The sequence below is a fragment of the Hyperoodon ampullatus genome, assembly GCF_949752795.1.
Source record: "Hyperoodon ampullatus genome assembly, chromosome: 7".
Classification (NCBI taxonomy): Eukaryota; Metazoa; Chordata; class Mammalia; order Artiodactyla; family Ziphiidae; genus Hyperoodon; species Hyperoodon ampullatus.
Window position 1 is genome coordinate 93,916,439 of NC_136920.1, and position 26,431 is coordinate 93,942,869.

The 26,431-nt window shown below is 38.2% G+C and overlaps 1 protein-coding gene across 1 annotated transcript in view; it reads right to left on the minus strand.

Annotated features, from left to right (window-relative positions):
- Positions 1-936: 936 nt before the first annotated feature.
- Positions 937-26,431, minus strand: part of ARHGEF12 (Rho guanine nucleotide exchange factor 12) — a gene marked incomplete at its 5' end in the record, with an annotated part of 142,789 nt that continues 117,294 nt past the window's right edge. The window contains 19 exons of the mRNA XM_079708175.1: positions 937-1,029; positions 1,598-1,667; positions 2,790-3,106; positions 4,014-4,484; positions 6,662-6,895; positions 7,192-7,271; positions 7,409-7,495; positions 7,977-8,064; positions 8,920-9,087; positions 9,616-9,691; positions 10,817-10,894; positions 12,744-12,844; positions 14,707-14,821; positions 16,433-16,558; positions 19,268-19,353; positions 20,449-20,595; positions 21,569-21,723; positions 22,097-22,132; positions 22,435-22,567. Of these exons, the coding sequence (XP_079564301.1) occupies positions 1,019-1,029; positions 1,598-1,667; positions 2,790-3,106; positions 4,014-4,484; positions 6,662-6,895; positions 7,192-7,271; positions 7,409-7,495; positions 7,977-8,064; positions 8,920-9,087; positions 9,616-9,691; positions 10,817-10,894; positions 12,744-12,844; positions 14,707-14,821; positions 16,433-16,558; positions 19,268-19,353; positions 20,449-20,595; positions 21,569-21,723; positions 22,097-22,132; positions 22,435-22,567 (2,579 nt within the window). The 3' untranslated portion in view covers positions 937-1,018. The remainder of the gene's footprint in view (positions 1,030-1,597; positions 1,668-2,789; positions 3,107-4,013; positions 4,485-6,661; positions 6,896-7,191; positions 7,272-7,408; positions 7,496-7,976; positions 8,065-8,919; positions 9,088-9,615; positions 9,692-10,816; positions 10,895-12,743; positions 12,845-14,706; positions 14,822-16,432; positions 16,559-19,267; positions 19,354-20,448; positions 20,596-21,568; positions 21,724-22,096; positions 22,133-22,434; positions 22,568-26,431) is intronic.

The window sequence follows — 26,431 nt, forward strand, 5'->3', positions numbered from 1 at the left end:
CCACCTTCCTTCAGCGACCCCCACCCCTGCCACCACCTGAAGCATCGCCGTTTGCTTGTTTTTACTTCCTGCTCAATCTGCAGGGGTAATTTTACCCAAGTGCCAAAGTCTAATGTATACTTATAAAAATGAAACAATACCAAGAATAACAAACTTATAGTCAAGAAAATAAAATTTGCTTTCCTCTCCCTCCCAAATCCCAACCCTCAACAGAAAAGGAGACAAGAGAAGAAAATACACCCATTTTCAAGTGCCTGCTCTTTAGTACATTGAGGATTCCTGTTCATTGGGAGTGGATCCCAGCTACAGAGAAGAGGTGCTGGCCTCGGGTGGGAGGAAGCCCTACCTGGGAGCACAGAGCTCAAGTCCTCTGCGCTCAGGAGTCCCAGCAGACTACACTTTGGAGGTGACCCTCAGACAAGCAGCCTGCTGGACGGCAGAGGGCACGGGATACAGTCTGGTGGAGGCCACATGCTTCTCCCTGCCCTGCCTACCCCCTCCTCCTCTTCACCTCTCCACCCCACCTCCTAACACCCCACACTGAACTCTCTGCTTCGGGAGCGATCGATGCCTGGGTGTACTAGATACAAAGGGCTAAAATTCTCACTACTCAGTTAAAACAAAACATGGCAAAATAAAAATTAAAATGTGCTTTCAAATACAGAATGAAGTCAAATAAATACATCTGATTTTCTCTTTTTCTTACGTCTAAGTAAAATTTCATATTCTACACCCAAAGCTCTATACATTTGGTTTTTGTTCTGAATCAAAATGAATTTCTGATAGTGAGGAGAGCAGAGTGAGAGAACGGATGTCCCCTCATCGACAGACTAGTGCAGCTGCCAGGCTCTGAAGAACCAGTCCCGCTCTGGGCCCCTGGGGCGTGGCTACCCCAGGGTGTTCGCAGGCAGATCCTCTGTCACACACTCTCTCTGTGTCCACACTGGAGCCAGGACGTGGTGATACAAGGCCGATGCTCAAATCCGACAACCTGCAGTCACCTCCAGGACACACGGCTCTAACTTTTATCTGGAAAGAACAAGGAGATGTGGAGATCAAATTAGGAAGAAAGAACGAATTAAAATGAACACTTAGAGAATATAGTTGAAATCTGTGGACACTGGTAACACCTTTGCTTCTGGATCAGAATAGCCTCATCCAAAAGCATGAAAGCAAATGAGTACAAATTGCTGCACTGAACACAAATCCATCTGTAGTCACAGGGGGACACTGCTTTCGCCGTCAGGGGAGACACAAAAGCATAGCAAGACCTGAGGAGGACCTGCCTCCACCACTAGGGAGCCTCAGTTTCCTGGGGCCACCACAGCTCTGCCTTCTGCTTTTGCAAAGGTGAAGAAAGACAGAAGGAGGGTGGTGTGGGGACTGACAACTGCAGCTTCTCTTAGAAAACAAGAGCTGAGTCAGCAGACAGCGGCCTCTGCTTGATATATGATGTTTGGAAACAAGCAGTTTTTCTAAGACAGAGAAGATATGGAATCTCAGAAGGTTTCCACTTTAAAGAATAATAAATCATTTCATTCAATGCACTGTCCAGGCAGGATGATTCTTGAGTCTGAAATCCACAGTTTTCACATACCTGAGTGCTTGTCTGTGAGGGCTGATCCAGCCAGCCTTTGGCAAAGAATGGTGTAACTTTCCTCCACCTTCTGTAAAATAAAACCCATAGGTTTTTCATTTGAACATCATGAAAAATTTATTTTCAAAATAGGAAAGAAGGCTTTTTTATATTATAGGGACACGCTTCTAAATTTCAACATTAACATCATTAAAAATTTTGTTAGTAGGCGAAAAAAGTAAATTTCATTCCTTTTACTTGTTTCTCTCGAGTGAATAACTTAAAATGTTCCCATATAGAAGAAAGTAGAGGAGAGGGCAACCGGTAGAGGTGATTATCCCACTGCCCCCCCTCCCCGCCCGGAGTCACCCTGAAAATGGTCCCACATGCGGCATGAACTAAATTAGAGCCAACGTGCCCTCAGTGGTCTTTTCGAATCTTATCAGCCACAGGGTGACCCTACATATAACCATATGAAGAAGGGAAAACCTACCACATGAAGTTAAAAGAAAAACTAAGGGAGACCAGTCTTTAGCTAAGAGGCTAAGGACACTTTAAACTCTGGTCCCTGAAACCTCTACTAAATGATGTCATGACAAACATTTGGGCTCTAGCAGCTGTGCCTACTGATGGCAAACTTATAAAGTCCTGTTGTCAGAAATGACCACACAGGTCAGTTTTGCAATGGTGGCTTAGGCAGTGACATCTTCAATTACCAATTTACAAAACTCCCACTCATAGGGAGGCCTTTAAATTATAGGAGCCACTGGAGACAATTTCTATCTGTCACAGCACGTGGGAAACTACCAACATCACCTAACAATTCACAGATAATTAATAGGTTATGGCAAGTTAAAGCATTTCCCAGCCTAGATTCCTAACTACACAAACCCCACCTACCTCAGCTTACTGCCCACATCTTCTCATGGAGGCCAGCCAATCATCCCAAATATATTTAGGTGCTTAAACTTAGAAACCCATACAAACACACAGTTTACAGAGCTACAATTTTTTCTGTTCTTGTGATCAGATTAAAAAATGCTGATATCAGTTTTTCATCCAGGTCTATTCACAGACAATCGTCAAAGAAAACATACAAAAATCTAGACCCTGAGCAAGGTTACGGACAACAGCATGTTAATCATTCTACACTTCCTCTCTGTTAAATGTGTTTTTTATATCCGAGTCCTAAGGATGTTGAAGTCTGAGGTACCTTTAAGTGTTCAAGGTCAGCCTCTATCTTACGAATGTACTCCATGATCTGGCTTTGTGAATCTGCACAGGAGGAGGGACTCCGGATCTCAAAACAGGAATCCTCCATAGCTCCCCAGCGCTGCTGGACCAGGAATTCTGGGGTGAAAGGTGAAACTGCCCCATCAGAATGAGCATTCTGGGGAGAACGCTGCTGCCGGCAGGTAGAGTCCATAGAGGGGATGCCTGTCGCGGGCTGCGGGGGAAGCGAGGAAGCAATCTCCTCGTCCGTGGAGCTCTCCTGCACTGTTTCATAGCCATCAAGGATCAAACAGGTTCCTATGGATAGAGACAGAACAGTTTGATGAGATTAGTGCTGCCATCATCACATCAGAAAACAGACGTGGGGTGATTTGCTGACAACTTTAAATGCTATTAAAGAAGGGGAAAGGCCATTAATTCCTAAATTCCCCAGGTTAAGTTTTAAGTACCTCAGAATTTTCTTACATCAGGTTAAAGGTACACTTAGCAAACTTTCCTGGTAATTTCTGAGTAACTTCATATTCGTTAGCATTCTAAAAGTGAAAAGCTGAAAATGACCGAGTCCCTACATGATCTTGCCACCACTCTGCCTGCCAAACACCTGCCTTGCTTCATCTCCCACCGCTGTCTCCCTCACCCTGCACTCTCTAACCACAGCACGCCTGCCCCTGCCTCACAGCCTGGGCGCTATTCTTCTCTGCTGGAACACGCTACTTCCAGGTACCCACACGGCTTCTTCCTTCACTTCCCTTGGATCTCTGCTCACATGCTACCTCCCGAGAGGCCTTCCTCCCTGATCACCTTGTCTGCCCCCATTACCCTCTGCCCCTCAGTGTGACTTATTTTTCCTCCTAATTCTTACTCTCTGACATCCATTTATCTGTTAACTCATTTACAGTTAGTTACTCTTTCCCCAAGTAGTGCTTAAGCATCATGACAATGGTGGATTTTTCCGTGTTTTATTCCAGGCTATATCTCCCAGCACCTAGGATAGGGTGTGGCATACAGTAGATTCGGTATTTATTTATTGCATGAAAGAACAGATACTACACACACACACACACACACACACACACACACACACACACACACACACACACACACACACACGAGAGAATGCTTGGATACCCGAGCGACATCCATTTCAGCACATAGGACAAATAACAATGATTGAAATCAAAGTTTAAATGTGAAAGGAACTTGCCTGAGATGCGCAAATTAACATCCTTCTCTTCCTTTTTAACTGCTCCATCACCTTCTGATGGATTATCATCACTATGTGCTTCACGGGCATCAAAAAAGTGCTCTCCACTCTCATCAAGACCCCCTTCTGGCTCTGCGGGAGGCATCTCTGGGGTCATAATCATGTGGTCCATTACTAAAATGTTACTTGCCTGGCTCTCTTGGAATGCCAGTACCACTGAATCCCGTGCAGCAGAAGATTCAGTTGAAGTCCGTGGACTGTAACAAGTTGAAATGTCACCAGTTCCAGTTCTAAAGGGCATCTGTCCTTCACAAGGATGATAGGCCTTAATATTTTCAGGGTTCTGGGTTCCACTGTCTGCCTGCACCCCCAGAGAGGCTGTCCTGCATCTTGGGAAATGTGGCCAGTCTTCCTGAATGCTCTTCTCAGCCAAACCCAGCTGTTGTACCAGCAACTGCTTCAACAAACCCACTAGAAGATGTAGGAAGGGGGGAAAAACACACGCATTCACAACTATACCCTCAAACGGACAGAATTAAATTGGAGGACTTATCAATTCTCTCTTAAAGTAAGTACCTTTTTAGTAACATACAGGCAAAAATATTAATTTCATACAGTCATTTTTTGTTTTGAGAAATGAAATACAACACCATCTAGAGAAAATTTAACATCAAACTTGACTTTAAAAAAATTTAAGAATTCTCAGTGGGGATTCTCTTATTATTCTCCTATATGCCTACCTCTCCACATTTTCTACCATATAACTGGAATAATACCCCAAAGGTACTTCTTAAAAGGATGTTGAAAAGCCGTGTTAATCTAGACAAAAGAACCTGAAAGTTCTGCTTTTTCCAGAAGCAGACACTATCTACATAGGCATTATATTTTTCTAATTTTATTAGACACAGAGAACATTTATTTTATCATCTATAATAACCCAAAGAATCTCCTTAAATGGTGAAGAAGAAAATAAAACTGCCCTGTAAATTTAATTCCGATGTTTGGTAGCATGCATAATTTCAAAGGATAAGGAAATATTTATTAGTTTTTAAAAATGACCTCACTAGTACCACAGCTTCCTTTGGTTGTTGAATATAGAATGGATTTAATTTTAAATGGGCAAGTGCATGCTGTGAGGTCACTCACACAATGAGAGGGACACTGGGACAATGTCAGTGGAACCATCAGAAATCATTACCAATGTTAACTCTCTCTGAGTCTAGAATAAATTAGGTTTTAAAGAACTTGACCAATTCCGTACTTTCAACTCGGCCTTAATTTCTATCTTCTGTCTCTTTAAATAAAGTTTCCACATAGGTTTGGGTCTTTGACCCTCCTTCTTTTTGCTCTGCAGTCACTTCCTGAGAGACGCTATGAATACTTATGGCTTTGACACTCAGATCCATCTCTCTCCCTGACCTCCTCCAAAATTCCAGTCTTAAAACTCTCAACTTCCAGCTCATCCTTCCTCTTAAATGGCTTGCCATTCATTACCATAATCTCAACATGTTTTAAAAGTAAGCCCATAATCTATGGCAAAGAAAAGAAGGAAAAAAGAAAGTGTAGCAGTGGTGGTCTCTTCTAATTTTTATTTCTGACAAAAATACTGAAATTATCTCTAAATAGTCCCTTACCTTTGCCCTCACAACCAAAGAAGTCAATTGTTTTAAGTATCTGTTGGTTTCACACTTTATTTTTATTCTTCTAACACCATTCTAGCCCAAACCCTTTTAGCCTCAAGCCCAGACCACCCCACTCCAACTCTATTCCCATTCAAATCCTTTCGCAGCTCTCAGCCGGAGTAATCTTTTTCCATTAGTCATACACCCTAGCTTAGCAACTTCAAATGCTTCTTACTCTGCAGCTAAAGCAATCATTCTCAGCCTTTTTCCCACCTCCAATACACCTGAGATGTGTGATCCACTCCCATTTGTAGCAGTGGTTCTCAACCAGGCTGGAGAGGGAGTGGGTGGCTAACGAAGTGGCAAGGACCACCCCTTCGTGTGTGTGTGCGCACGCGTGTGTGCGTGTGTGTGTGTGCATGTGCGAGTGCGTGTGCAAGAAGGATGGGTCGTGGTGAAGAATACTACAATCTCCACAAGAAAACAGAAGAATATCTGTAGCCTGAAGAAGTCCTCAAAACCCTGCAGCCTGCCACCCTTCATGTGCGGAGGACTCAACCTGCTCTTCAAGGTCCATAACAGCCGGGCTCAACACGCATCCTCCACCTTTCTAACCTTGTCCGCCGTGACTCCTTTAGCTTGTGCGGTCTGCCCCAGGCCAGCTGCCCTACCCACTGCTCTCTGAACACCCTCAGAGCTTTTGCCTCTGTGTTTTGGTCCTATTTGGTCCTACCATTTTTCTTGTCTGACTAACTTCTATATATTCTGCTAAATACCTATCTGAATCTTACCCATTCTTCAAGGCAATAATCACATCTCTCTTGTTTTCTAATGCCTCCCTTCTCTGGTCACGCCAACCAGATCAATTTTGACATACCTATAATGTTTTTTTACTTAATAAGGTGAGGGAAAGTTTTCTCTCATCTTCCCAACTAGATTGTAAAATTCTTGAAGGAAAAATTCATGGTACATTATAAAACTCTGGTGCTTAATAAGTATCTGTATTAACTTATGAATAAAACTTACAATTCCTTAGTGCATCCAACGCCCACCGTTCTTCTGAGACAGGCAAGTGTGGATCTGGGATTGTGATTTGATAACTGACTCCAACTTCCTTTAGAGTTCCATCTGCATGCTGCTCCTTTGCAAACTGTCTCTCAGCCACAAAGAGATCATCCACCTCTGATTTCCCAGAGGTATCCAGTGAATGAGATTGAGGTTTTGACGACATTAAAGGAGACTCTAATCCCAAATCTCTGTCTGCTCAATGGAACAGAAAAAGTAGAACGTTATCTTAACAAAACTTTTAACGTGAAGCATACAGGAAATATTTGGAAAAAAATAACCGCACGAGCTACAGAGATTGTCCGCTAAGTAAAATACATGGCACTTAGTGCGGTGTGATAATGGTACACAGAAGGCGCACAAGCAAAGTTTGTTAAAGTGAATAGCTGATGCCAGATCCTGCATAAACCAAAAGAGTTAACGTTTCTTCACATTTTATTGAGTCATATGTAGACTCCATTCTTCCAGGTTAACTTAACAGATCAGTTTACCTGGACTCTGCAGACCAGTGACTGAAATGCCATGATGTTCCACTTTTAACTTTGGAGATTCTTCTTCATCATTGTCTCCTCTATGGAAGGAAAAAAAAAAATCTTTCAGCTTCATGAGGTGCCTAAACATCAGTGCAACAAAATGTTAAGAATTATCCATTCTTTCTCTGACCAAAACCACAAAGTTGTTCCTACTCGGAAGCAAAGGCACACTCACTCGCAAGGTGGTGACTGTGGCAGTGGAATTGGCTTTGTGGACTGCTCCTTCACTGATGCAGCCATCCGACAGATTAGGTCCTGCCAGCTGCAGGAAGTTTGAAAAGAATACAAAACACAGGAGGGAAAGGAAAAAGAAACACACTTTAAATACACTCAGAAAGCAAAAATAAAAACTAACAAACCATACCAGAAGCCAAACCAAACCAACAGTCATAAAACACTATTTCTGCCAGAGAATATCTTTATCTTGGTGACATACTAATAAGTAGAGATTATAAAACCTAACAACATTATGGATACACTACCCATGAAAAAAACTTCACGACACTTCTGAGAATTTTTTCTTTAGGAAAGATACTTTCAATAGGATAGAACCAAAATAAGAGAGATCCATCTAAAAAGGAACAAATTCTTAGAAGAACACCTCTCAAAGAATATAGAGGAAGTACGTGTTTCCACATAGTTTTTGGTTTTCAAAGTTCTTTTACAAAAGCAGTTAAATTGTGGAATATTATATTCAGGATAATAAAACATATTAGAGCAAGGTAGCTATATCCAGTACATACACAGTCTTTTCAGAAACTGTCTGTGCCACCAGTTCATAAATTTGGGCTCCATTGTCAGACATGGAGATGACGAATAAAGCTTTGTTATCTGGGAAAACAAGACAAAAATTACTCTAACAATATGACTCACAGAGGCTGGGAAAGATGTTTCTAGGGTCCCGGTATTATTCTGCATCTTAATCTAGGTAAAGGTTACACCTGATCACTTTGTAAACACACATTCACTTTGTAAAACCCATCAAACTATAACTTAAAATTTGTGCACATCATTGTATGTTATACTATATATAATATACTTTAATAAAACAAAGATTATAAAAGCTAGCACTAATTCCACAGTAATTTATTAAAAACAAGAAAGTGTCAATGTATCTAAATGACTGAACTACAAACACTATTGCTCTTTTTGCATTTATTCTGAATTGCCCTTTTGCTAAACGGTTAGTAACATTCAGTGGGTGTTGGAGAAAAGAGGTCATACATTTATCTTACCACTATGGAACTAACAAGTTTTAAAAGGGATCTCCTTATTAGTACAGTTAATATGTAACTTCCTAACTGAAACTGATTTTTAAAAACCTAAACCATACCTACTTCTTCAGTTTTTGCCTTTTCCCCACGATATCAAAAAATGAAACCTTTTCAATGGGATTACCTCCAATTTACTGTCTTCACGAGTGTCATCAATGATTTGAACGTGACATAAAGATAAAAGTAATATGCAGAAAATTTTCAAATGCAGAAAAGTATCCAGAGAATCTAAGCATCCTGAATAATTTTGGGGTATTCACGTTCTAAGCAGTAAATAAATTTCATTTAATCTGTATAAGAATATAAAAGGAACAAAACTCTACGCCAGTTGTGCTACTTCAACGACACTGAGTATCTTAATGCAACGTTACGATGAACCTGGAGGTTAGCGTCATTCAGCAGACATACTTGCCTGTGGCCACTTGTCGAACCAACACTGTATTCAACTTGATGACAGGGCTAAATGTGTGTTTGCTATCACCTGTAGATGCCAGAATCTTACTATGACACCTTAACACCAGTCTATCATCCTGCTTTTGTAACAATACAAGAATATCTTCCAGCAGCAAAGTGTACAGATCTAGAAATAAAAATGTAGGAGAGGTGATTAGTACAGAAATTGAGATGTGTTTTATAAACTTTATGACAGTTTGACATCAAAAACTGATTTCTGTTAAATCTAGTAAAATTTAAAAATGTACTTGCTATTGTATTTTTTTATTTCATTTTTTAATAATTCATTTTTAATGTATTACACCAAAGTGTCAGCTTGTGACTGACAAGAGATAAAAAACACTGGTTCTTCACCACAGATAGTTTGAGATACAGTGGTTTAAAGGAAGCTGAGACTCATTAGAATACAAGGATGGAGACAGGACTGAATCATGACAAAATTTTCTGCTTCATCCCTAAATGAGTATTTAGCATGCTTCACATATAATAAAATAACATAAGCAGATCTTCTGTAAATGAGTAATAACACAAAGTACCATTGCTAACTGCTGTCACTGAAAAATGTGAACGGCTACCTCTTCTCTTTGGCATAAGGAAAACTTCCTATTCTTTTCCTTTCTCCACTCTCCCCCAAACCAACAGACAGTACACCTACCTATAGTTTTATCTCTATTCACCTTCCAAACCAATGGCCCTTCATGAATCATCTTCCTTTTTGTTAAATCCAAATTCTGCCAAAATAAAGAGAATTACACACAAATTATTTCCAAGCACTTAGTGAGATGATATTCCATTTAGTCTCCTTTCCAGAAATTCTTACTATAAAAGATACCATTTACATTCACTATTACTGATATCCGTCAACTACTGAAAATGGAATAAAAATCAGGTTAAAGTAAGCTGCATAAAATTTTCTAGAAAGGAAAAAGCATCTTGTAGAAAAACATTCAGGAGTACTGTCTTCCAAATTTCACTCTAAACAGATGGTAATAGCTAATGAAAATGAAGCTGCAAATATTCAGCTACTAGATTCTCAACCCCTTCCTTATTTTTTCTATGAATAACTAACTAGATGAGGATGATGTATAGCTTATCTATAAGAAGCCTCTGATCTAGGCTCTCAGTCCAAAAAAAGTTCTAAGGAATAGCATTTCACAGAAGTCCAGGTAGTACTGAGGCTTGCTCTAAATATTAATAACTTAATAAGAGAATCATCTTTTAGCATAAGTAGCTCTAGAAAAATCTCATTCTCTGGAAGTTAAGTGGCTCAGCATATTAGCATGCTTTTTGATAAGTTCTAAAAATAAATAAATAAAAGTCTATTTTAACAGCCACCAAATAAATCTGCCAGAGCAACCAGTGAAATAGTATAAGAAAGACTTAAAATCCTAAGTTACTCAATACAAAAGCTCCATGTACTAGAAGGGGCAATTAATAAATATTTTTCTATCATTCCTGTAATGGTTTCAACTTTTATGCTTTTGAAGAGCTTCATAGAAAAATAATTATCTTCCTTTTCTCAAAAATCTGGAAAGTTCCCACAGTAAACAAACAGGCTTACTCTTATTCAAACTACAGAACACAATAAAATTAATTTTAATAATAAGTAATGTTCCTTAGTCTCCTACAAATCCTTGTCACAAAAAGTTAGTTTCACATAAAATATTCCCGTACTGAAAGACTAAAGCAATCCTCACACAGACCAAGACATTTAAAAGGAAGAAAAGAACCATAAATACAGACAATCCATGATGCAAGAACTCCTTCAGGCGATGTATGTTCCCACTAAAATGTTAATTACCTGCCAAGTCTTTAGCAAATTTTATGTTTTAAATTATGATTAGACCATCCCTTACCCTGAGCTCTTCAACATTTGGGTACTCTGACAACTTCAGATTGGAGGTATCAAGGCGACGCTGATAATCTTCTAAGCGCTGAAAATGAGACAGGACACAGCTAAGGTTACTGCTTTGGATATCAATGACCTCCCTGTTCCTAAATCAAATGGACACTGTACCTGCATTCTGCTGAACTCTCTGCAACATCAGACACAACCGACAACTCACTCTTCCTTAAAACACTCCCTTCTTTTGGCTTTGGTGATATTACCCTCTCCTAACTTTCCTCCTACCTCGTTAGCTGTTCTTTTCCAATCTTCTTTTCAAACTCTCTGGCTGCTAACTAGCATATATTTACTTTCTAAATATGTAAATAATGTACATGGTACAAAATTCAGAAGGTAACAGAAGGCACACAATAAACAGTAAGTCTCCCTCTAACCCTGTCCTCTTGCCTTCCCAGCCCCAATTTTCCCTAAAGAAGAAACCTCTAATACCCATTTCTTGGGTAGCCTATGAGAAAAACTCTAAGAAAAAGGAATACATATGGATGTAAGCACGCTTGGCTCTGTTGCATGTAGATATAGCTTTTTAAAAAGAAATATATGGTAACATAATACATTCATATGTGTATTACTCATTCAAAAGGTAATGCAATATATTCATATACACATTTCTCTCTCTCTCTCCCTGTGTGTGTGTATCACTCATCAATATATCTTGGAGACTGTTCCACATTAGCACATAGAGAGAGAGTAGTCTATTTTTCCAGTGGCTGCGTGGTATTCAACTCTGTGAATGAACTATAGTTTCTTTAACTACACCTTACCGATGGACATGTATATTAGAATAAATTTCTAGAGAAACAACTGTTAGACTAAAGGGTATATTTTTCCGCAAGATTATAAAAATTTCCAAATATACAGAAAAGTCTGAATGTGTAAACACCCATATACCCACCATCTACATTCCACAACTAACATTTGCTATATTTGTTTTATCATATACCTATCCAGCTATTCATCCCTCTGTCTATCCATCAATCCAACTTATATTTTGGACATGTCTCAAAGTAAGTTACAAATATAAGACACTTTATCTCTAAACATTTTAGCATGCATATCATTAATAAGAGTTCAATATTTATTGACAGTTCTTTTTTTAAATTAAAATTTATATACAGTGAAATGTACACATTTTAAGTATACCTTTCCACCAGTTTTTACCAATGCATATGCCTGTGTAATCAAGCTCCTATCAAGATATGAAATATGACCATCGATCACCTCAGAAGGCTCCCTCATACTTCTTCCCTAGCTAATCTCTCTCCCCAGATCCCCAGTGACGACCATTTTTATGATTTTTTCCACCATGAATTAGTTTAGCCTTAGAAATTCACATAAATAGAATTACATATATGTACTCTTTTGTGTCTGGTTTCTTTCACTCAGTATAATGTTTGTGAGAGTCATCCATTACTGCTAGTATTACTTTATGACTATATTTACATTTGGTTTATGCTATAAACATTCCTGTACAAGTCTATGGGCACGTATCTTCATTTCTCTTGGGTAAATCACCAGGAAGAGAATTGCTGGATCAAAGAATGGATGTGTGAATACGTACATTTTTAATTTAAGTATAAATTGACAAATTGTCCTCTGGGGTTTTTATCATTTTACACTCCGAACAATACATTTGGAAGTTCCCGTTTTTCTACAGCCTCACCAACAGAGTGAATGAATAAGCAAACAAACAGCTAGAGATACTCAAAAAAGCCAAATACAACTCTGATGTTCTATCCCAAATTGATCTGGACCCACCTACTACATGAATAGCTAACAAATATCCCGCCCTTCAATTATGTAGTAACAGATTCCAGGTAACACTAATTTAATATTCTTATTCTCACTGTCATCCTGTCTTCTTGCTTTTTCCTTCTTACCTGCTTGTTTTCTGCCTCCTTAACAGCCTGATTTACATAATTTAAGATCTGACGACAGTGATCTGCAGCTCTCTTCACCTTCTCCCTTTCTGTTGGCCATTCTAAATACGGCAAAGAAATCCAAAATGAAAAATGGAGGAAATAAGAAAAGAATGTAAGTATATACATAAATGAGATACCACTTTATTTCAACAGTTATAAAAGCATAGTAAGACTTTGAATAGTTTATTTATTTATTTTAACTTTTATTTATTTATTTTTTATTTTTGGCTGCATTGGGTCTTCGTTGCTGTGCACGGGCTTTCTCTAGTTGCAGCGTGTGGGCTTCTCATTGCGGTGGTTTCTCTTGTTGCGGAGCACAGGCCCTAGGTGCACGGGCTTCAGTAGTTGTGGCATGTGGGCTCAGTAGTTGTGGCTCGCAGGCTCTAGAGCACAGGCTCAGTGGTTGTGGCACACGGGCATAGCTGCTCCGTGGCACATGGGATCTTCCCGGACCAGGGATCGAACCTGTGTCCCCTGCATTGGCAGGTGGATTCTTTTTTTTTTTTTTTTTTTTTTTTTTTTTGCGGTATGCGGGCCTCTCACTGTTGTGGCCTCTCCCGTTGCGGAGCACAGGCTCCGGACGCGCAGGCTCAGCGGCCATGGCTCACGGACCCAGCCGCTCCGCGGCATGTGGGATCTTCCCGGATCGGGGCACGAACCCATGTCCCCTGCATCGGCAGGCGGACTCTCAACCACTGCGCCACCAGGGAAGCCCGGCAGGTGGATTCTTAACTACTGTGCCACCAGGGAAGTCCAAGACCTTGAATATTTTTATACCAGGCTAAAATCCTACAGCAGAATCTCAATTCAGATAGTTTTTGGACAGGTAAGACTTCTTATCATAGTACTTTAAGCATCAATACTAACCTTTAAAAAGAAACCAAATCCAAGAAGAGATGCTTTATATCAAGTATCAGGCCCACCCAAAGGAGTGGGTTTCATTCACATTGTAAGCTATGTAAATGGGACCCCTTTCCCCCTATCAAAGTGCACAGCCTACATGATTATGGACAGTGGACCCATTAAACAATATATTTTGAATGATAAACAATTCAAAAAAACTTCAAAATATGTTTCTTTGAATTTGGTATTATATTAAAGAAAGAAAGTAGTTTACAACATTTGTATCATTAAAAGAAGATGAACTTCACCAAAATGTGTTGAGATTATGTTGAGGTTCTATTTTGGTAAAGAATACCAAAATCAGAATATTCGAAATTACTATCCTCCAAACAATAGTCCAACTATATTGAATAAATATATTAAAGTATAAAAGGTAATGTGTATGAGTATTTTCAAATTCCCAGGCATAAGAAACAGGCATTTGATTGCATAGAATTATTAATGAGAACTAAGTATAAGAGCCTAAAGCTCAATTGAGAATCGCAGATTCACTTCACATTTCAAAACAGGAGAGTTGGAATGATATGCACTGGTTGGACTTAATGAAAGTATATATGTAGATACAAAACATCTCTGCAACCCAGTATAAGCCTTCTTCAAAGCAAATATGATATATGCTAGAGGAAGTATTGGTAAACAATTTTTGTACACTTTATAGGCCATATGGTCTTTGTCACAACTACTCAGCTCTGCTGCTGTATTACAAAAGTAGTCAGAGACAACATTTCAACAAGTGAGTATGACTATGTTCCAATAAAACTTTATTTACAAAAATACATGGTGAGCCAGATTTAACCCGTGATCCAGAGTTTGCTAAACCCTGTGCTAGAGCTATTAATGGAGTACATTAAATCAAATTGCCCAAAGAAGACTGGATTGAATCTTGTTAGAACATCTGGCCGTACTATTTGGAAATTCAATGTCCAGACACCAGGATGCTGTGAGAGATTATTCAGCAGAATATGTGTTTTTGTTGTTGTTGTTCCTAAGCTCTTTAATTTCAGTGAGAATGCTGTACCTGTGTATTTGGCAATATTATCCAATAGAAGAGGGTACTTGGTAAGCCTCTGCATTTGGGTGGGAATGATATCTTTCAGCTGCAGACGACGACACAGTGGATTACTCTCAGCATCCTAAAATTAAAGTCAAATAAGTGAATTTGTAATTCTTGTTAGGACTATGATTACCTAACACATACCACATATTCATCATGTAACTGTCTACAGCAACACAGTTCTGGTTATTAAATCGAGACTTAAAACCTGCCACGACATACCACCGCCAGGCTACACTTCTGCTTTCTCCTTTAATCACATAACGTTGCCTGTATCGCTCAGCCTATGGCTTCTGTGTTATCTATTCAAGCAAAGACTGAGAGCATCCATAATCAACTCTAAGAATTTCTTTCTTGTGAAAAAAGTTTTATCTTCACATATTAAAAAAAATCTAGTTACATTTTTCAATGACTGGCATTCCTAACAAAAGCTAGTCCGTTAATTTGTTATCTGCCACTCCAAGTAGGCACAACAGATCACCAGTCTCGATATATCAGCTCAACTGTAAAAGGGTTCTGTAAACTTTTCAGTAAAGTGCCACATTGTGAATATTTTAGGCTCTGCACGCCATCCGTCTCTGTCACAACTATTCCACGCTGCTGTTTTAACACAAAGCAGCCACAGACAATACATAAAGGAATGAACTTGGCTATGTGTAGTGAAGAGTTCTAAGATGGCCTCCAAGATTCTCACTTTCTGGCGTACACACCATATAATCCTCCCCCAGCCTTGAGTGTGGACAGAACCTATGAATCTGATGGGGTATCACTCCTGTGATTAGGTGACTATCAGTTAACGCTGAGTCAATCAAAAAGGAGACTGTCCTAGGTGAGTCTGACTTAAGCAGAGGAGCCTTTAAAAGAAAGCTCTGTCAGAGAGACGCATTCCTACTGGCCTGGAAGAAAAGGACACATCCATCTTGTAAACTGCCTACAAGGGCCACGTAGCAAAGAGATTTGGGCATTCGCTAGGAGCCGAGAGCAGTTCCTAGTCAACAACAGCAAGAAGACAGGGCTCCCGGTTATAGTTACAAGGAAATGAATTCTGCTGACAACCCGTGTAAGCTTAGAAGAGTGGCAGATGAGAACTGCAGTTGCAGGTGATACCTTGATTTCAGCCTGGTGAAAGCATGAAGAAAGGACACAGATAAACTATATCTGTACTCCTAAACTATAAAAGCTGTGACATAATACATTTGCATTAAGTTGCTACATTTGTGGTAATTTGTTATACAGCAATAAAATATAAACTGTGTAAATACAGCTTTGTAAACTTTATTTACAAAATCAGGGAAGAGGCTGGATATGGCTGGTGGGCTACAGTTTACTGACCCTTGGTCTACACCAATATATACCCTAGTAAGCATGACTGCTTGTTATGCTCGTCCCTGGGCTTGATATAAGGCCATTCTGATGTTTTCACGGTATTATTTTAATAGTGTACATGGGCCATTTCCTGACAGTATTGACTTCTATGTCAAGTATTGTAATCCTGCCATATATTCTTTATTATTCACCATTCCAATATCATCTTTATATCCTCCAGTAATTTAAGAGAAAATGTATGGCTTTAAAAACGTAAACATAGATATCATCCTTGTAAAAAATTTAGTCTTAGGATTCCCCTAGTTTGTTCCATAGTTGATAAAAAATTGCATTTCTTTTTTCTTACATGACACACTCAACTCACTTGCACAAAAGTCTGGAATCGAGAATCCTTTTTCTGACGAGACTTGATCATTTCCAGGGCAAAGGGTTGGTTACTGCAAAAGGTAGCAGCAGCATGTTTCAACTTTTCCTCACCGGGTCCACTGAACTGTGCCAAGAATGCAAAGAACACAATAGAGAATGGGATACTGAGCTTATATAAGGCCAGGCAAAATGAGAGACAGCCACAATCCTTCCAGTATTCCAATAAGTATCCTCAAGTGACAAGAAACAGAAATCTACACATTTTATGTGGATTATCAATGATTCTCCATTAAAAAGGGTCTGACCCTGACATATCCAGACCTTTTCTGATCATAGTCCAATATTTTCTAGCTTGCAGCCTACCATAACTTACTACTTTTTCAGTCTATTCCACTTCTAAATCAGATAGAAACGTTGACACTTGGGGAATATGAGACACAAAATGCTTAAAGACTGGGATTAAATTTGATTTTCTTAGACTGTGACACCTTCACAAAAATTACTGTCTTACTGCTCTAGGAAGAGAATCCTTGGGATTCTAGCTTACTTTCTTACTGTGAAATCTGGGGCAGGTCATAACTTTTCTGGGTCACAACAAAACTAAATCACTGCTGCTTCACCTATGTAGAAGGTAGGGATCCATCCCTTGAATTTCTCTTGGGGAAGATTCATGAGCCTATGACCCTCTTTTACTAAAAATTATACTTTTTACTGATATTTTTCATTTGTAAATTTAAGTTTGTATATGCCATGATTTTAAGGTTTCTTATAAGACACCTAACAAGTGCTTCACTCATGATAGGTATTCTTATAAGTACAGGTCAAATAAATGATTTTTAAAAACCTTTATATTTGTAGTAATTGCTTTATGGTTTATAAAGAAGCTTTTCATAAAAATCTCCCATTTAAAGCCATATTTCCAAAAGTTTATACACGAAGGTATTTTGTAAAAAATCCTTTTGTAGGGCGTTTGTAGATAAATTCAGAGTATTTTCTCTTCAACTATGACACATACAAAGTGATATTTTAATAGGTTGCTCCAATGTTGTATTCTTATTCTATTATAAATATAACACTCAACATATTTAGAGATGAGACTGGCAGCATTTTTGGTATGTTAGTCAATCCAGGTGCCACGCAATTACTAACAGTGGCTGTTTACAAAAGAAAATAACGCCCTAGCCTCAAGCGGTTTTACAGTGGTTTTACTAGCAGCATAAGTATATATAAGGTGATCTCAAGGGACCAATACTGGAAAAATATTCTCCAAAACTATTTTTTTTTTGCGGTACGTGGGCCTCTCACTGCTGCGGCCTCTCCCGTTGCGGAGCACAGGCTCCAGATGCACAGGCCCAGCAGCCATGGCTCACAGGCCCAGCCGCTCCGCAGCATGTGGGATCCTCCCGGACCGCGGCACGAACCCGCGTCCCCTGCATCGGCAGGCGGACTCTCAACCACTGCGCCACCAGGGAAGCCCGACTTAAAACTTTTTAATCCAAACTTAACAAGGAAATTGATGCTATGTTATGTCATACTACGAATTTTGTTTCAAGTTGAGTAGGGTGCTGCCAAGGCAACAGAACTCAGAGATCAAGAAATAAAATGAGTCCCACCATCACAGAGTAGCCACAGAATAAGCTGGATTTTTCAAGGATGTTAAGTCTCCTTAATAACAATGATGCCAGCGTGGGCCTAAGGAGAACATGCTTTGGAAAGTTCAGTAAATGCAAGATGAGACTGGATTATGATTCCCTGATCTTGTTCTACTGTCAAGTGGCTAATGGCTAAGAAGAGCTCTACTAATAGATTAGTAGATTTTGAGTCACGGTCTCACCATCAATGAAAGGAGTAGGATCAAGATTGTTTTAGTCAACTTTCTAGTGTTTAATCATTGTAAAATTATCAATCATTGTAAAATTACCAAAAAGTTATCACTGCAAAATTACCAAAATCTTGTGACATTTCCTCAGTCTACATATTGAAGTAAATATCTGTCGGCATAGCTAAACAGTTCTTGTTCAACCAGTGTTAAAATTTTGAGAACTACATCACATATTTTACTATTATTCACAGCCTTAACTATAGTACTTTCTTTAAATGTCTGGATCAAACCCACTTTCCCCTAGGAAGATTTTCTGTATGTTCCAGTTCAGGTCTCCTTGCTATCTATTCCCATAATAACCTGTATTCTCCCCTTTTTGTAACACTAATCACACTTGAAATAACTAATGACTGTTTTTTTATTTTTTTTTTTCCCATTGACTATAAGCTCCACTAGCACAGGAGCCATATCTGTTTTGACTGCTACTGCATCCCCAGTACCTAGAACAGTGCTCGGCACGTAAGTATATATTATGGAGTATATACTGATAAAGAGTCAGCTGGAAACATAAACACAGTTTGACAAACAGCTACTATAGTCTCTGAACTCTTTCCTGGTACATAAGATTAAGTAATTTTCACTTTTCTACTTTTGTGATGGTAGCTCTGGATCTACAATTGTCTAACGTTTTACAGTACCATTCTGAGATTTTGACAACAGAAGATAGTTAAAAATTCTACATCAGTTAAATTCTTTTTTATCAATATCCATGTTACTCTACATTCTTTTAAACACAAAGAACTAGTACCTTTAATTTGATGAGAAAAGAGCATGTAGTTGATTGGGCACTTATTAGAAGAATAAGTAAGAATACACAGTTGGACCCCTTTTCATCTTTACATTAGCTTTGCAAAATGGATGAGTTTGCATACTTGGGAAGGTTAGCAACTTAACCTTGAATCTGATCAAGTGTCTATGAAAATTTTTAAATTAAATAGCAAATCTCCTTACCCAAGTCAGCAAATCTTCCCCAATCTGATCAATAACAGATGTCTCATTCCTCTTTCGAACAGCCTTCATTTGCTCATTCAACCCAACTAAGGGAGGTAAAAAACAATGAAAAAAATTAAGCATACATTCATTTCAGGCTGAGATACTGGTAATAACACGAACCTAAATTTTCAAAAAAAAAAAAGGATTTTCAGAGTAGTATATAGCTGCTTCTGATCGCCTTAAATACAAATCTGGACCCAATTCCTATAAACCTAAATGTTTTGAGTTCTATCTGAAAAACAGTTGCCAAAGCATAAAACAATGTGGAAACTAGCACATTATACACAGTATAGGTGCATCAAATACGCATTTAACCTCAAGACTCCATCTATAACCAACCATGTTCGTAAAAAACAAAGTTCAGTGGTACAGATGACTCCGTCCACTGTTCCTCTCAAAATGTGTGTGTTCCCAGGCAATGGATATCATCATGCTTGAATGTGTCCGTGCACACTGGTGAGATCTAGGATCACCCACAAAGGAGCAAAAAGCAACCATTTGGTGGGAGGGTGTTGGTAGGTGGTGATGGCATCCTTGATGAAAGAAAGACTGAAAACTAAGGGTCCTGGAGAAACAGTGACTTAAAAAGAGAGGAACTGATACCACTGTCTACAAAAGTCCAAGATAACTACAACCAGGGAAAGCCAGCAAGACAGATGTTTTATGTATTCACTCAAGCATTCCAAGCAACAAAACAATAAAATAATTTAATTCCTGAAAATATTCCCACCATGGGATTATATGCTGTATATTACTATTTACAAAATACATTTATACATATATTATTATATAGAATATATTTTTTAAAAACATATATATTGTAATCCATAGGGAATTTCCAAGGGTAATTTTAGCTATTCATGTTTTTCATCTCAGACATTGACTTTAGGCCCGAAGTCCTGTGTTAACACTTTGTATAAAAAAGGCTGATGGGGGCGTGGGGTGGGGGTAAAGGGTTGGGGAGAAATTCAAAGATCCAATCATTTCTTTATGTTATGCTCACATTTAATTATATAATTTCAGGAAAGCTAACACATGGATACATTTATAAGATTTTACTGTTATGGTCCCTTTACATACTCACAATCTTTTATCTATTGGAAATGTTAGGGACAAAGATCAGAGTCAATTTCTCTTACTGTGAAGTTGAAGAATATCTTCTAAGTTTGAAAAAATTTTCCGTAGTTCTGAAGGTGACAGAATTCCTTCTCTGGAAACTCGCTGATAGAACACTTGATCTAGAACCTTCAATGTTCGAACATGAGCTCTTTCAGTGTAGAACAATTCTAAGCAGAAAAAAAGGAAATATAAAATGTTACCTTACTTAGAATGGGATCAAACATAGGCTTTGGCTGAAATTAAGGAGCAAATGAGTTATATAATAATTATTTACAGTTTTGAAAGGATATAGTATCTCTGAAGTCACTTCTTGATTACATTCAACTCTCCTACAGAGCTATAAATACTGGCAAATGAAAAATATCATCAAAACTATTTTGTACTTAAAACTTAACAATGTACTCCAAAATCCATTGGTTGGTAGCATCAACCAATCACAACTACAGCATTAGAAAACTGTAAGCCCAAATAGCATACAGACTTTGAATTGAACCCTCTTCAGAAATAATAGCACTCTGTTACCTAATTTGCCTATAAACTCTTATTTCTGAGGCCAGACTTTATAATCTCACTATGTCTCAGTGCTGCTAGAGACAGGAAGGATATTTATTCAAATCACAGCCTAAAGACAGTAGCAGGTACAGCTTCCATGTCATCTCTCTGTCACATATATGCTAGGATAAAATAAAGAACATGCACGAGGATAAAGGAAGACCTAGATTCTAGTTTTCTTCCAATCACTTATCAGCTGTATGATCTTGACTAATTCAACCACTCATCCTGAGCCTTAGCTTCCTCATTTACAATCTATGCATAAAAATAATTTAGCCTGAAAGTAAAGTGATGGGACAAATGTTGTCTCAATGATTTTTCAAGGTTAAGATCTATAATGCTATGAATTTTAAATAACCTGAATGCTAAATACATTTTCCTTTTAAATTATCAATAAGAATCATACAATCATTTGCATTTTTAAGTTGGAAAGTTCAAGGATCGTCGATCTATTAGTTTAATTTCCTCTCTGTTCAAAACAAAAGGCTAGCAGACACTTCGAAGCAAACTCCAAGGCTCAGGGGTTGGTTTAACTCTAATAAAACTCAATATATGTGAATAACAACAACAAAAACTAATTAAACTCACCATTAATTACTTCCTGTCTTTTGATCTCACAAGGCTTTAGTGCCAATAACACTTCTCGACTAACGAGTTGTTGCCAGTTGGGTGGATCTGTCTCTAAGTCATTTTCAAACTGTTCATCCTCACTTTGACTTTCTCCCAAAGCTATGCTGTCAAACCTAATGAAGAAAAAATAATGGATTCTATTTGAGGATATCACATGGACAATGGGAAACAGCACAAGTCTTTACACTACAGTAAATCCGCCATATTTCTGAAGTACTGCTTAGCATAGAGCCTGAAACATCATCCTCTCTTACAAAATAGCTTACATGTGTTATAAATACATCATCCTCTCCTACAAAACAGCTTACGTGTGTTATCAATACCTCTATAAATATCTTTTTAAATAATGCATTTATTAAGAAATTTCTTTTATACTATCTAACAGATTTGTGTACAGGGTTTCTTTTCCTTTAAAACTAGGACTTTGGGGAAAACGACATATTTCTTAAAATATGCCCTACTGAAAGCTACTTTAGGAATACTTACTTTCGAAAGGGCTTTGGTGTCCCATGTTCAGTCACCCTAAAATGATGGAGAACAGAGAGTCAACACAAAAACAAAATGGAAATCAAGAAATTTATGACAAAGGTACTCAAAATTGTGTTAAACTACAGTGGCTGATAAATAATTCTGGATATTGCAATGATTTAGTATCAAATAAATTAAAACACATTTCAGTACCTATCTAGTATTTACTACCAGTAAGTTCTACTTCTTCCCCCAAAAAACACATGGGGGAAAAAATGCTACAGAGTGTAGGCATACTATACAGTGAAAAACTTTTAAGCAATGTCCTAAACGCCCCTAAGATATCACTGAATTACCTTTCCACTTCCCATTCCTCCTCCTGCACTTGATCTAATGGAGGAGGTGGGAAGTCAAAGATGGTACTGGGAATACGAGGTGTGCCATCTAAGGAGTCTCCAGATGCTGGTGTTTCTCCAACTTGCTTTGATCCTGAAAAGACACAAGTCAGACATTCAGATGGTGTTACTAAAGACAATGATTAAAAAAAAAAAAAAAAAGAATTAGTAACCCAGAAAGTTTCAACCTCACCCATAGCCAAATTCTTACTTAAACAATTGCAGGTTAGCTAGAAACAAAATTCTAATATAAAATTTTTAAATGCACTAAAAAATAAACAGGAAAATCATTTTTAAGCAGGTTTAAAAAAATCAACATAGGATATGGCAACAACTCAGAAGGGCATATGATAAGGAGAAACATTCTCTTACTTTATCCTGTTTTACCCCCAGTGCCAATCTTTTTCATTCAAATTTTAGTTATTATGGGGGTCCACCTCCAAATAATAACCTCATACTTCTTTTTCTTGATTTATCATATTTAGGTAATATCTATCTCTTCTTCCTCTGAGGATTTTGCTCACTTATATGCCCCATCTTCACTTCCCTCCCCTTTTTCTTCCCATTGTTTAATAACTATATTATTATTCCTAGTTGGCTTATTTGTTATTCTCTAAGCTTAAATGATAGAATTATATATATATCTTTGTTCCAACAGGTGTTAGTATCTTAATTCTCCTCTATGTCAAATTAGGTATTTAGTGTCCATAACCTTCTCTTTAATTATATTTCTTTCCTTTTACCTTTCATTTCTTTCAATTACATTTTTACTTGTATCATAAGGAGGGTTTTTTACATTTCCATTCTGACCTGCAGCCACAACTAAATATTCTGTGCTTTGCCTATTAGGTTGATTCTAAAAGTCTGAAAACAAATAGTGTGCTTACATTATTATGACCATACACATATTGTAATACAACATACATATACATATTATTCATGCCAGGTTAAGAGGCATGTTAGCTAGGATTATGTTTTCTTTTCTACTGGTCCAATGATACAACTCCTAGGCCACTAGAAACAGAGTATTTATTACATTAAAGTCATATACTCCATCAATTACTTTAAGATACGCCATTTTTAAATTTTGCTTCATGTTCAAATCATGACAACTTTCTTGAACAATTCTGTTCTTCTTAGCATTTCTAAATGCCTTTCTTTTATTGCTGTCAAAGTAATATAATTTTATCAAGTCACAAACTTTTTCATCTGTTACTATAAACTGCTTAAAATCTCCTTTTCTCTTATCCCCTAGGTTCTTGTGTTCCAATCTGGAACAGCTGCTCCCTTGGCCTGTGACACTAGTATCATCCTAGAACTGCCCTTCACCACTTTCCTGGGTTGTTTCCACTGTTTCCTGGACCCCATGAGATTTTCTTTCTTAATTTTTCTCTCATTTTGCTGGAGTGCGTATCTTAAATTATTTTCAAGGAAAGGGCGCATTTCAGTTAAACTCTGAATCCTGGAGTATCTGAAAATGTCTTTATATCCTTCTTCATATTTGATGGATAGTTTGGATGGATATAGAATTCTAAGTTCAATACCATTTTCTTTCAGCAAGTTGAAGGCATGGCTCCTCTGTATTCTAGCACCTAATGTTATGAGAAATGTGACACAGCATAATCTCCATTTTCTTTCTCTTGAAAGCTTTCCGGATTCTTTTTCTTTATCTCTGATGCATTGACATTTCCTAAGCTACTCTAGGCATGGGTCTTTTTTTAAAACATTATGATTCATTGTAGTTGGTTCCGGGTGAGCCCTTTCTGTTTGAAAGACATGTATTCTTTCTCAGCCCTGGGAAGCTCTCTTCTATCATTTCTCTAACTGCCTCTCCTCCAATTCCTCTGCTGATGTTTTGTGAAAGAGAAGATGTTGAATCTCTGTGGTGGTTCTCTACATAATTCTTGTCTCTCCAATTTCTATCTCTTGATATCTCTGATATAGATTCTGAAATATTTCCTTGACTTTATTTTTAGGGACTTCTTTTTTTTCTTCTTATTTAATTATTAGCAGCTGTGGTGGTCTAAAAATATGTCCACAAATTCTTTGCCACTCCTCCCTTCAGCAGTGGCACCTAATTTTTCTCCCCTTGAATGTGGGCTGGATTTAGTGACTTGCTTCTAACTTGCTGAAATAAGGGGGTATATCCATACAGACTAAGTCATAAAGAAAAACACTGGGATTTCTTTCTTGCTCTCCTTCGGATCACTCTGGGAAAGTCAGCTACCACATCAGGGAACACTCAAGCAGTTCTATGGAGAATCCCATGTGGTGCGGAGCCGAGGCCTCCAGCAAGGAGCTAAGTCTTCCTGCCACCAGCCACCTGCGGAAGCACAGAAGAGGTCTCCTGGCCCCCTTAAGCTTTCAGATGGCTGGTTGACATCCTGACTACAGCGTTATGAGAGACTCCAAGACAGAACTGCCCAGCTAAGCTGCTCTTGAGTTCCTTACCCACCAAAAATGTGAAGTAGTAAATATTTTTTGTATTAAGCCATTAAGGTTTGGGGTAATTTATCACAAAGCAATTAATAACTAATAAAACAGTTATTATATGTAATAGTTACATTAAAACGTTTTGGTCTCTGCTCCCTTTTTATAACATTCTATTCTTGCTTTAGATATAATAACCTCTTTAATTTCTTCAAGAATACTATCTAATTTAGAGGTATCTTTATAAGTTCTTACTTATCGCCTAAATTATTTTCTGCTAGTGGCAGTTTCTGTGTTTATTTTGTATTTTCTTTTTTATGCCACTAATATGTTTGGCATTATGTATTATCTTAGGTCTGGACTCTAATAACTTTTGCCAAAAGTGAGTAATGCTGTTCATATGTAAGAATAAAACACTGGGCAGCTGACTTGGCCTTCCGTTCTGCTAGGTGGAAGTAGGGCCGTTTCAGCCGGAAGCTCCTCAGAGCAGGGTAAGCCCCTGGTATGCCTATTATCATGCTCCAGGTCCCCTAAAGTGAGCTCCAGGGCACTAATACCATGGAGGACTTAACTTCTTATACAATTCACTCAACTTGTTTAACAAAGAGCATATTCATTTTCTGCTGATACAGGAATGACAGACTGCTTATATTCTACAATGTAAGGATCAGACGCTGCTGACGTAACTGTTTTGATTACAGACCTTCAATTAATTCATCATTTTCAGCTTTACTTCTTACTCATGTACTCCGTAACTTACGCCAACTCTGAGCCCAAAGTCTCTCCTGGGTTCTGATGGACAGACTGGCTCCCACCTTGGACTCCTTAAATGAACTACAAGCTCTGACTTCCTTTATGTTGTTTTATCCATCAAACCACTCTTGCCCACTTTCAATCTCCCCCAAATTTGATGAAATCTCTTACTGAATGATAATATCTTTTCTTCCTCTACTTCTTTTCTCTTTATGATTTTTGTTTATTCATTACCTACCATGCTTTTATTTCAATGAGACATGAGAGCCATGAATTAATGCATGACTCAATCCAACATCTTCAGAATTCCATATAAGACAGAATCTCCAGACTTCTCTACAAATGTCACCCCTACTGCTTTGTCTTAAGTCAAAACTTTCCTATCCCATGGAAGGTAACCTCTTCTGCTACAGCCCTCTCAAACAGAGACTGATGTTTCAGTCATACACTGTGTACTGCAGGGTGGAGATGAGCTAGAGACCCTTCTTTTTCCTCAGTACTACTTTTAGACTATTATCTTACCTTCTTATAAAAATCCCTTGGTCTGCTGAGGCTCTCACTCTCTGAATAATATCACATGTTCTCCCCCTACCAACAGCCATCTAGCAACACTGAACCTTTGGCTGCTGGCTCACAGTTTTCCTCTCTGTGCTATTATCACATGCAGTGATCTCAAAGTCTGTGGTATAAAGGTATTCAAACCCTTGGTTCCTTGGTTCCTTACCCTCTTCCTCTCTAGTAACCCCCTCTTTGCCACCTTGGTGACCACTCCCAC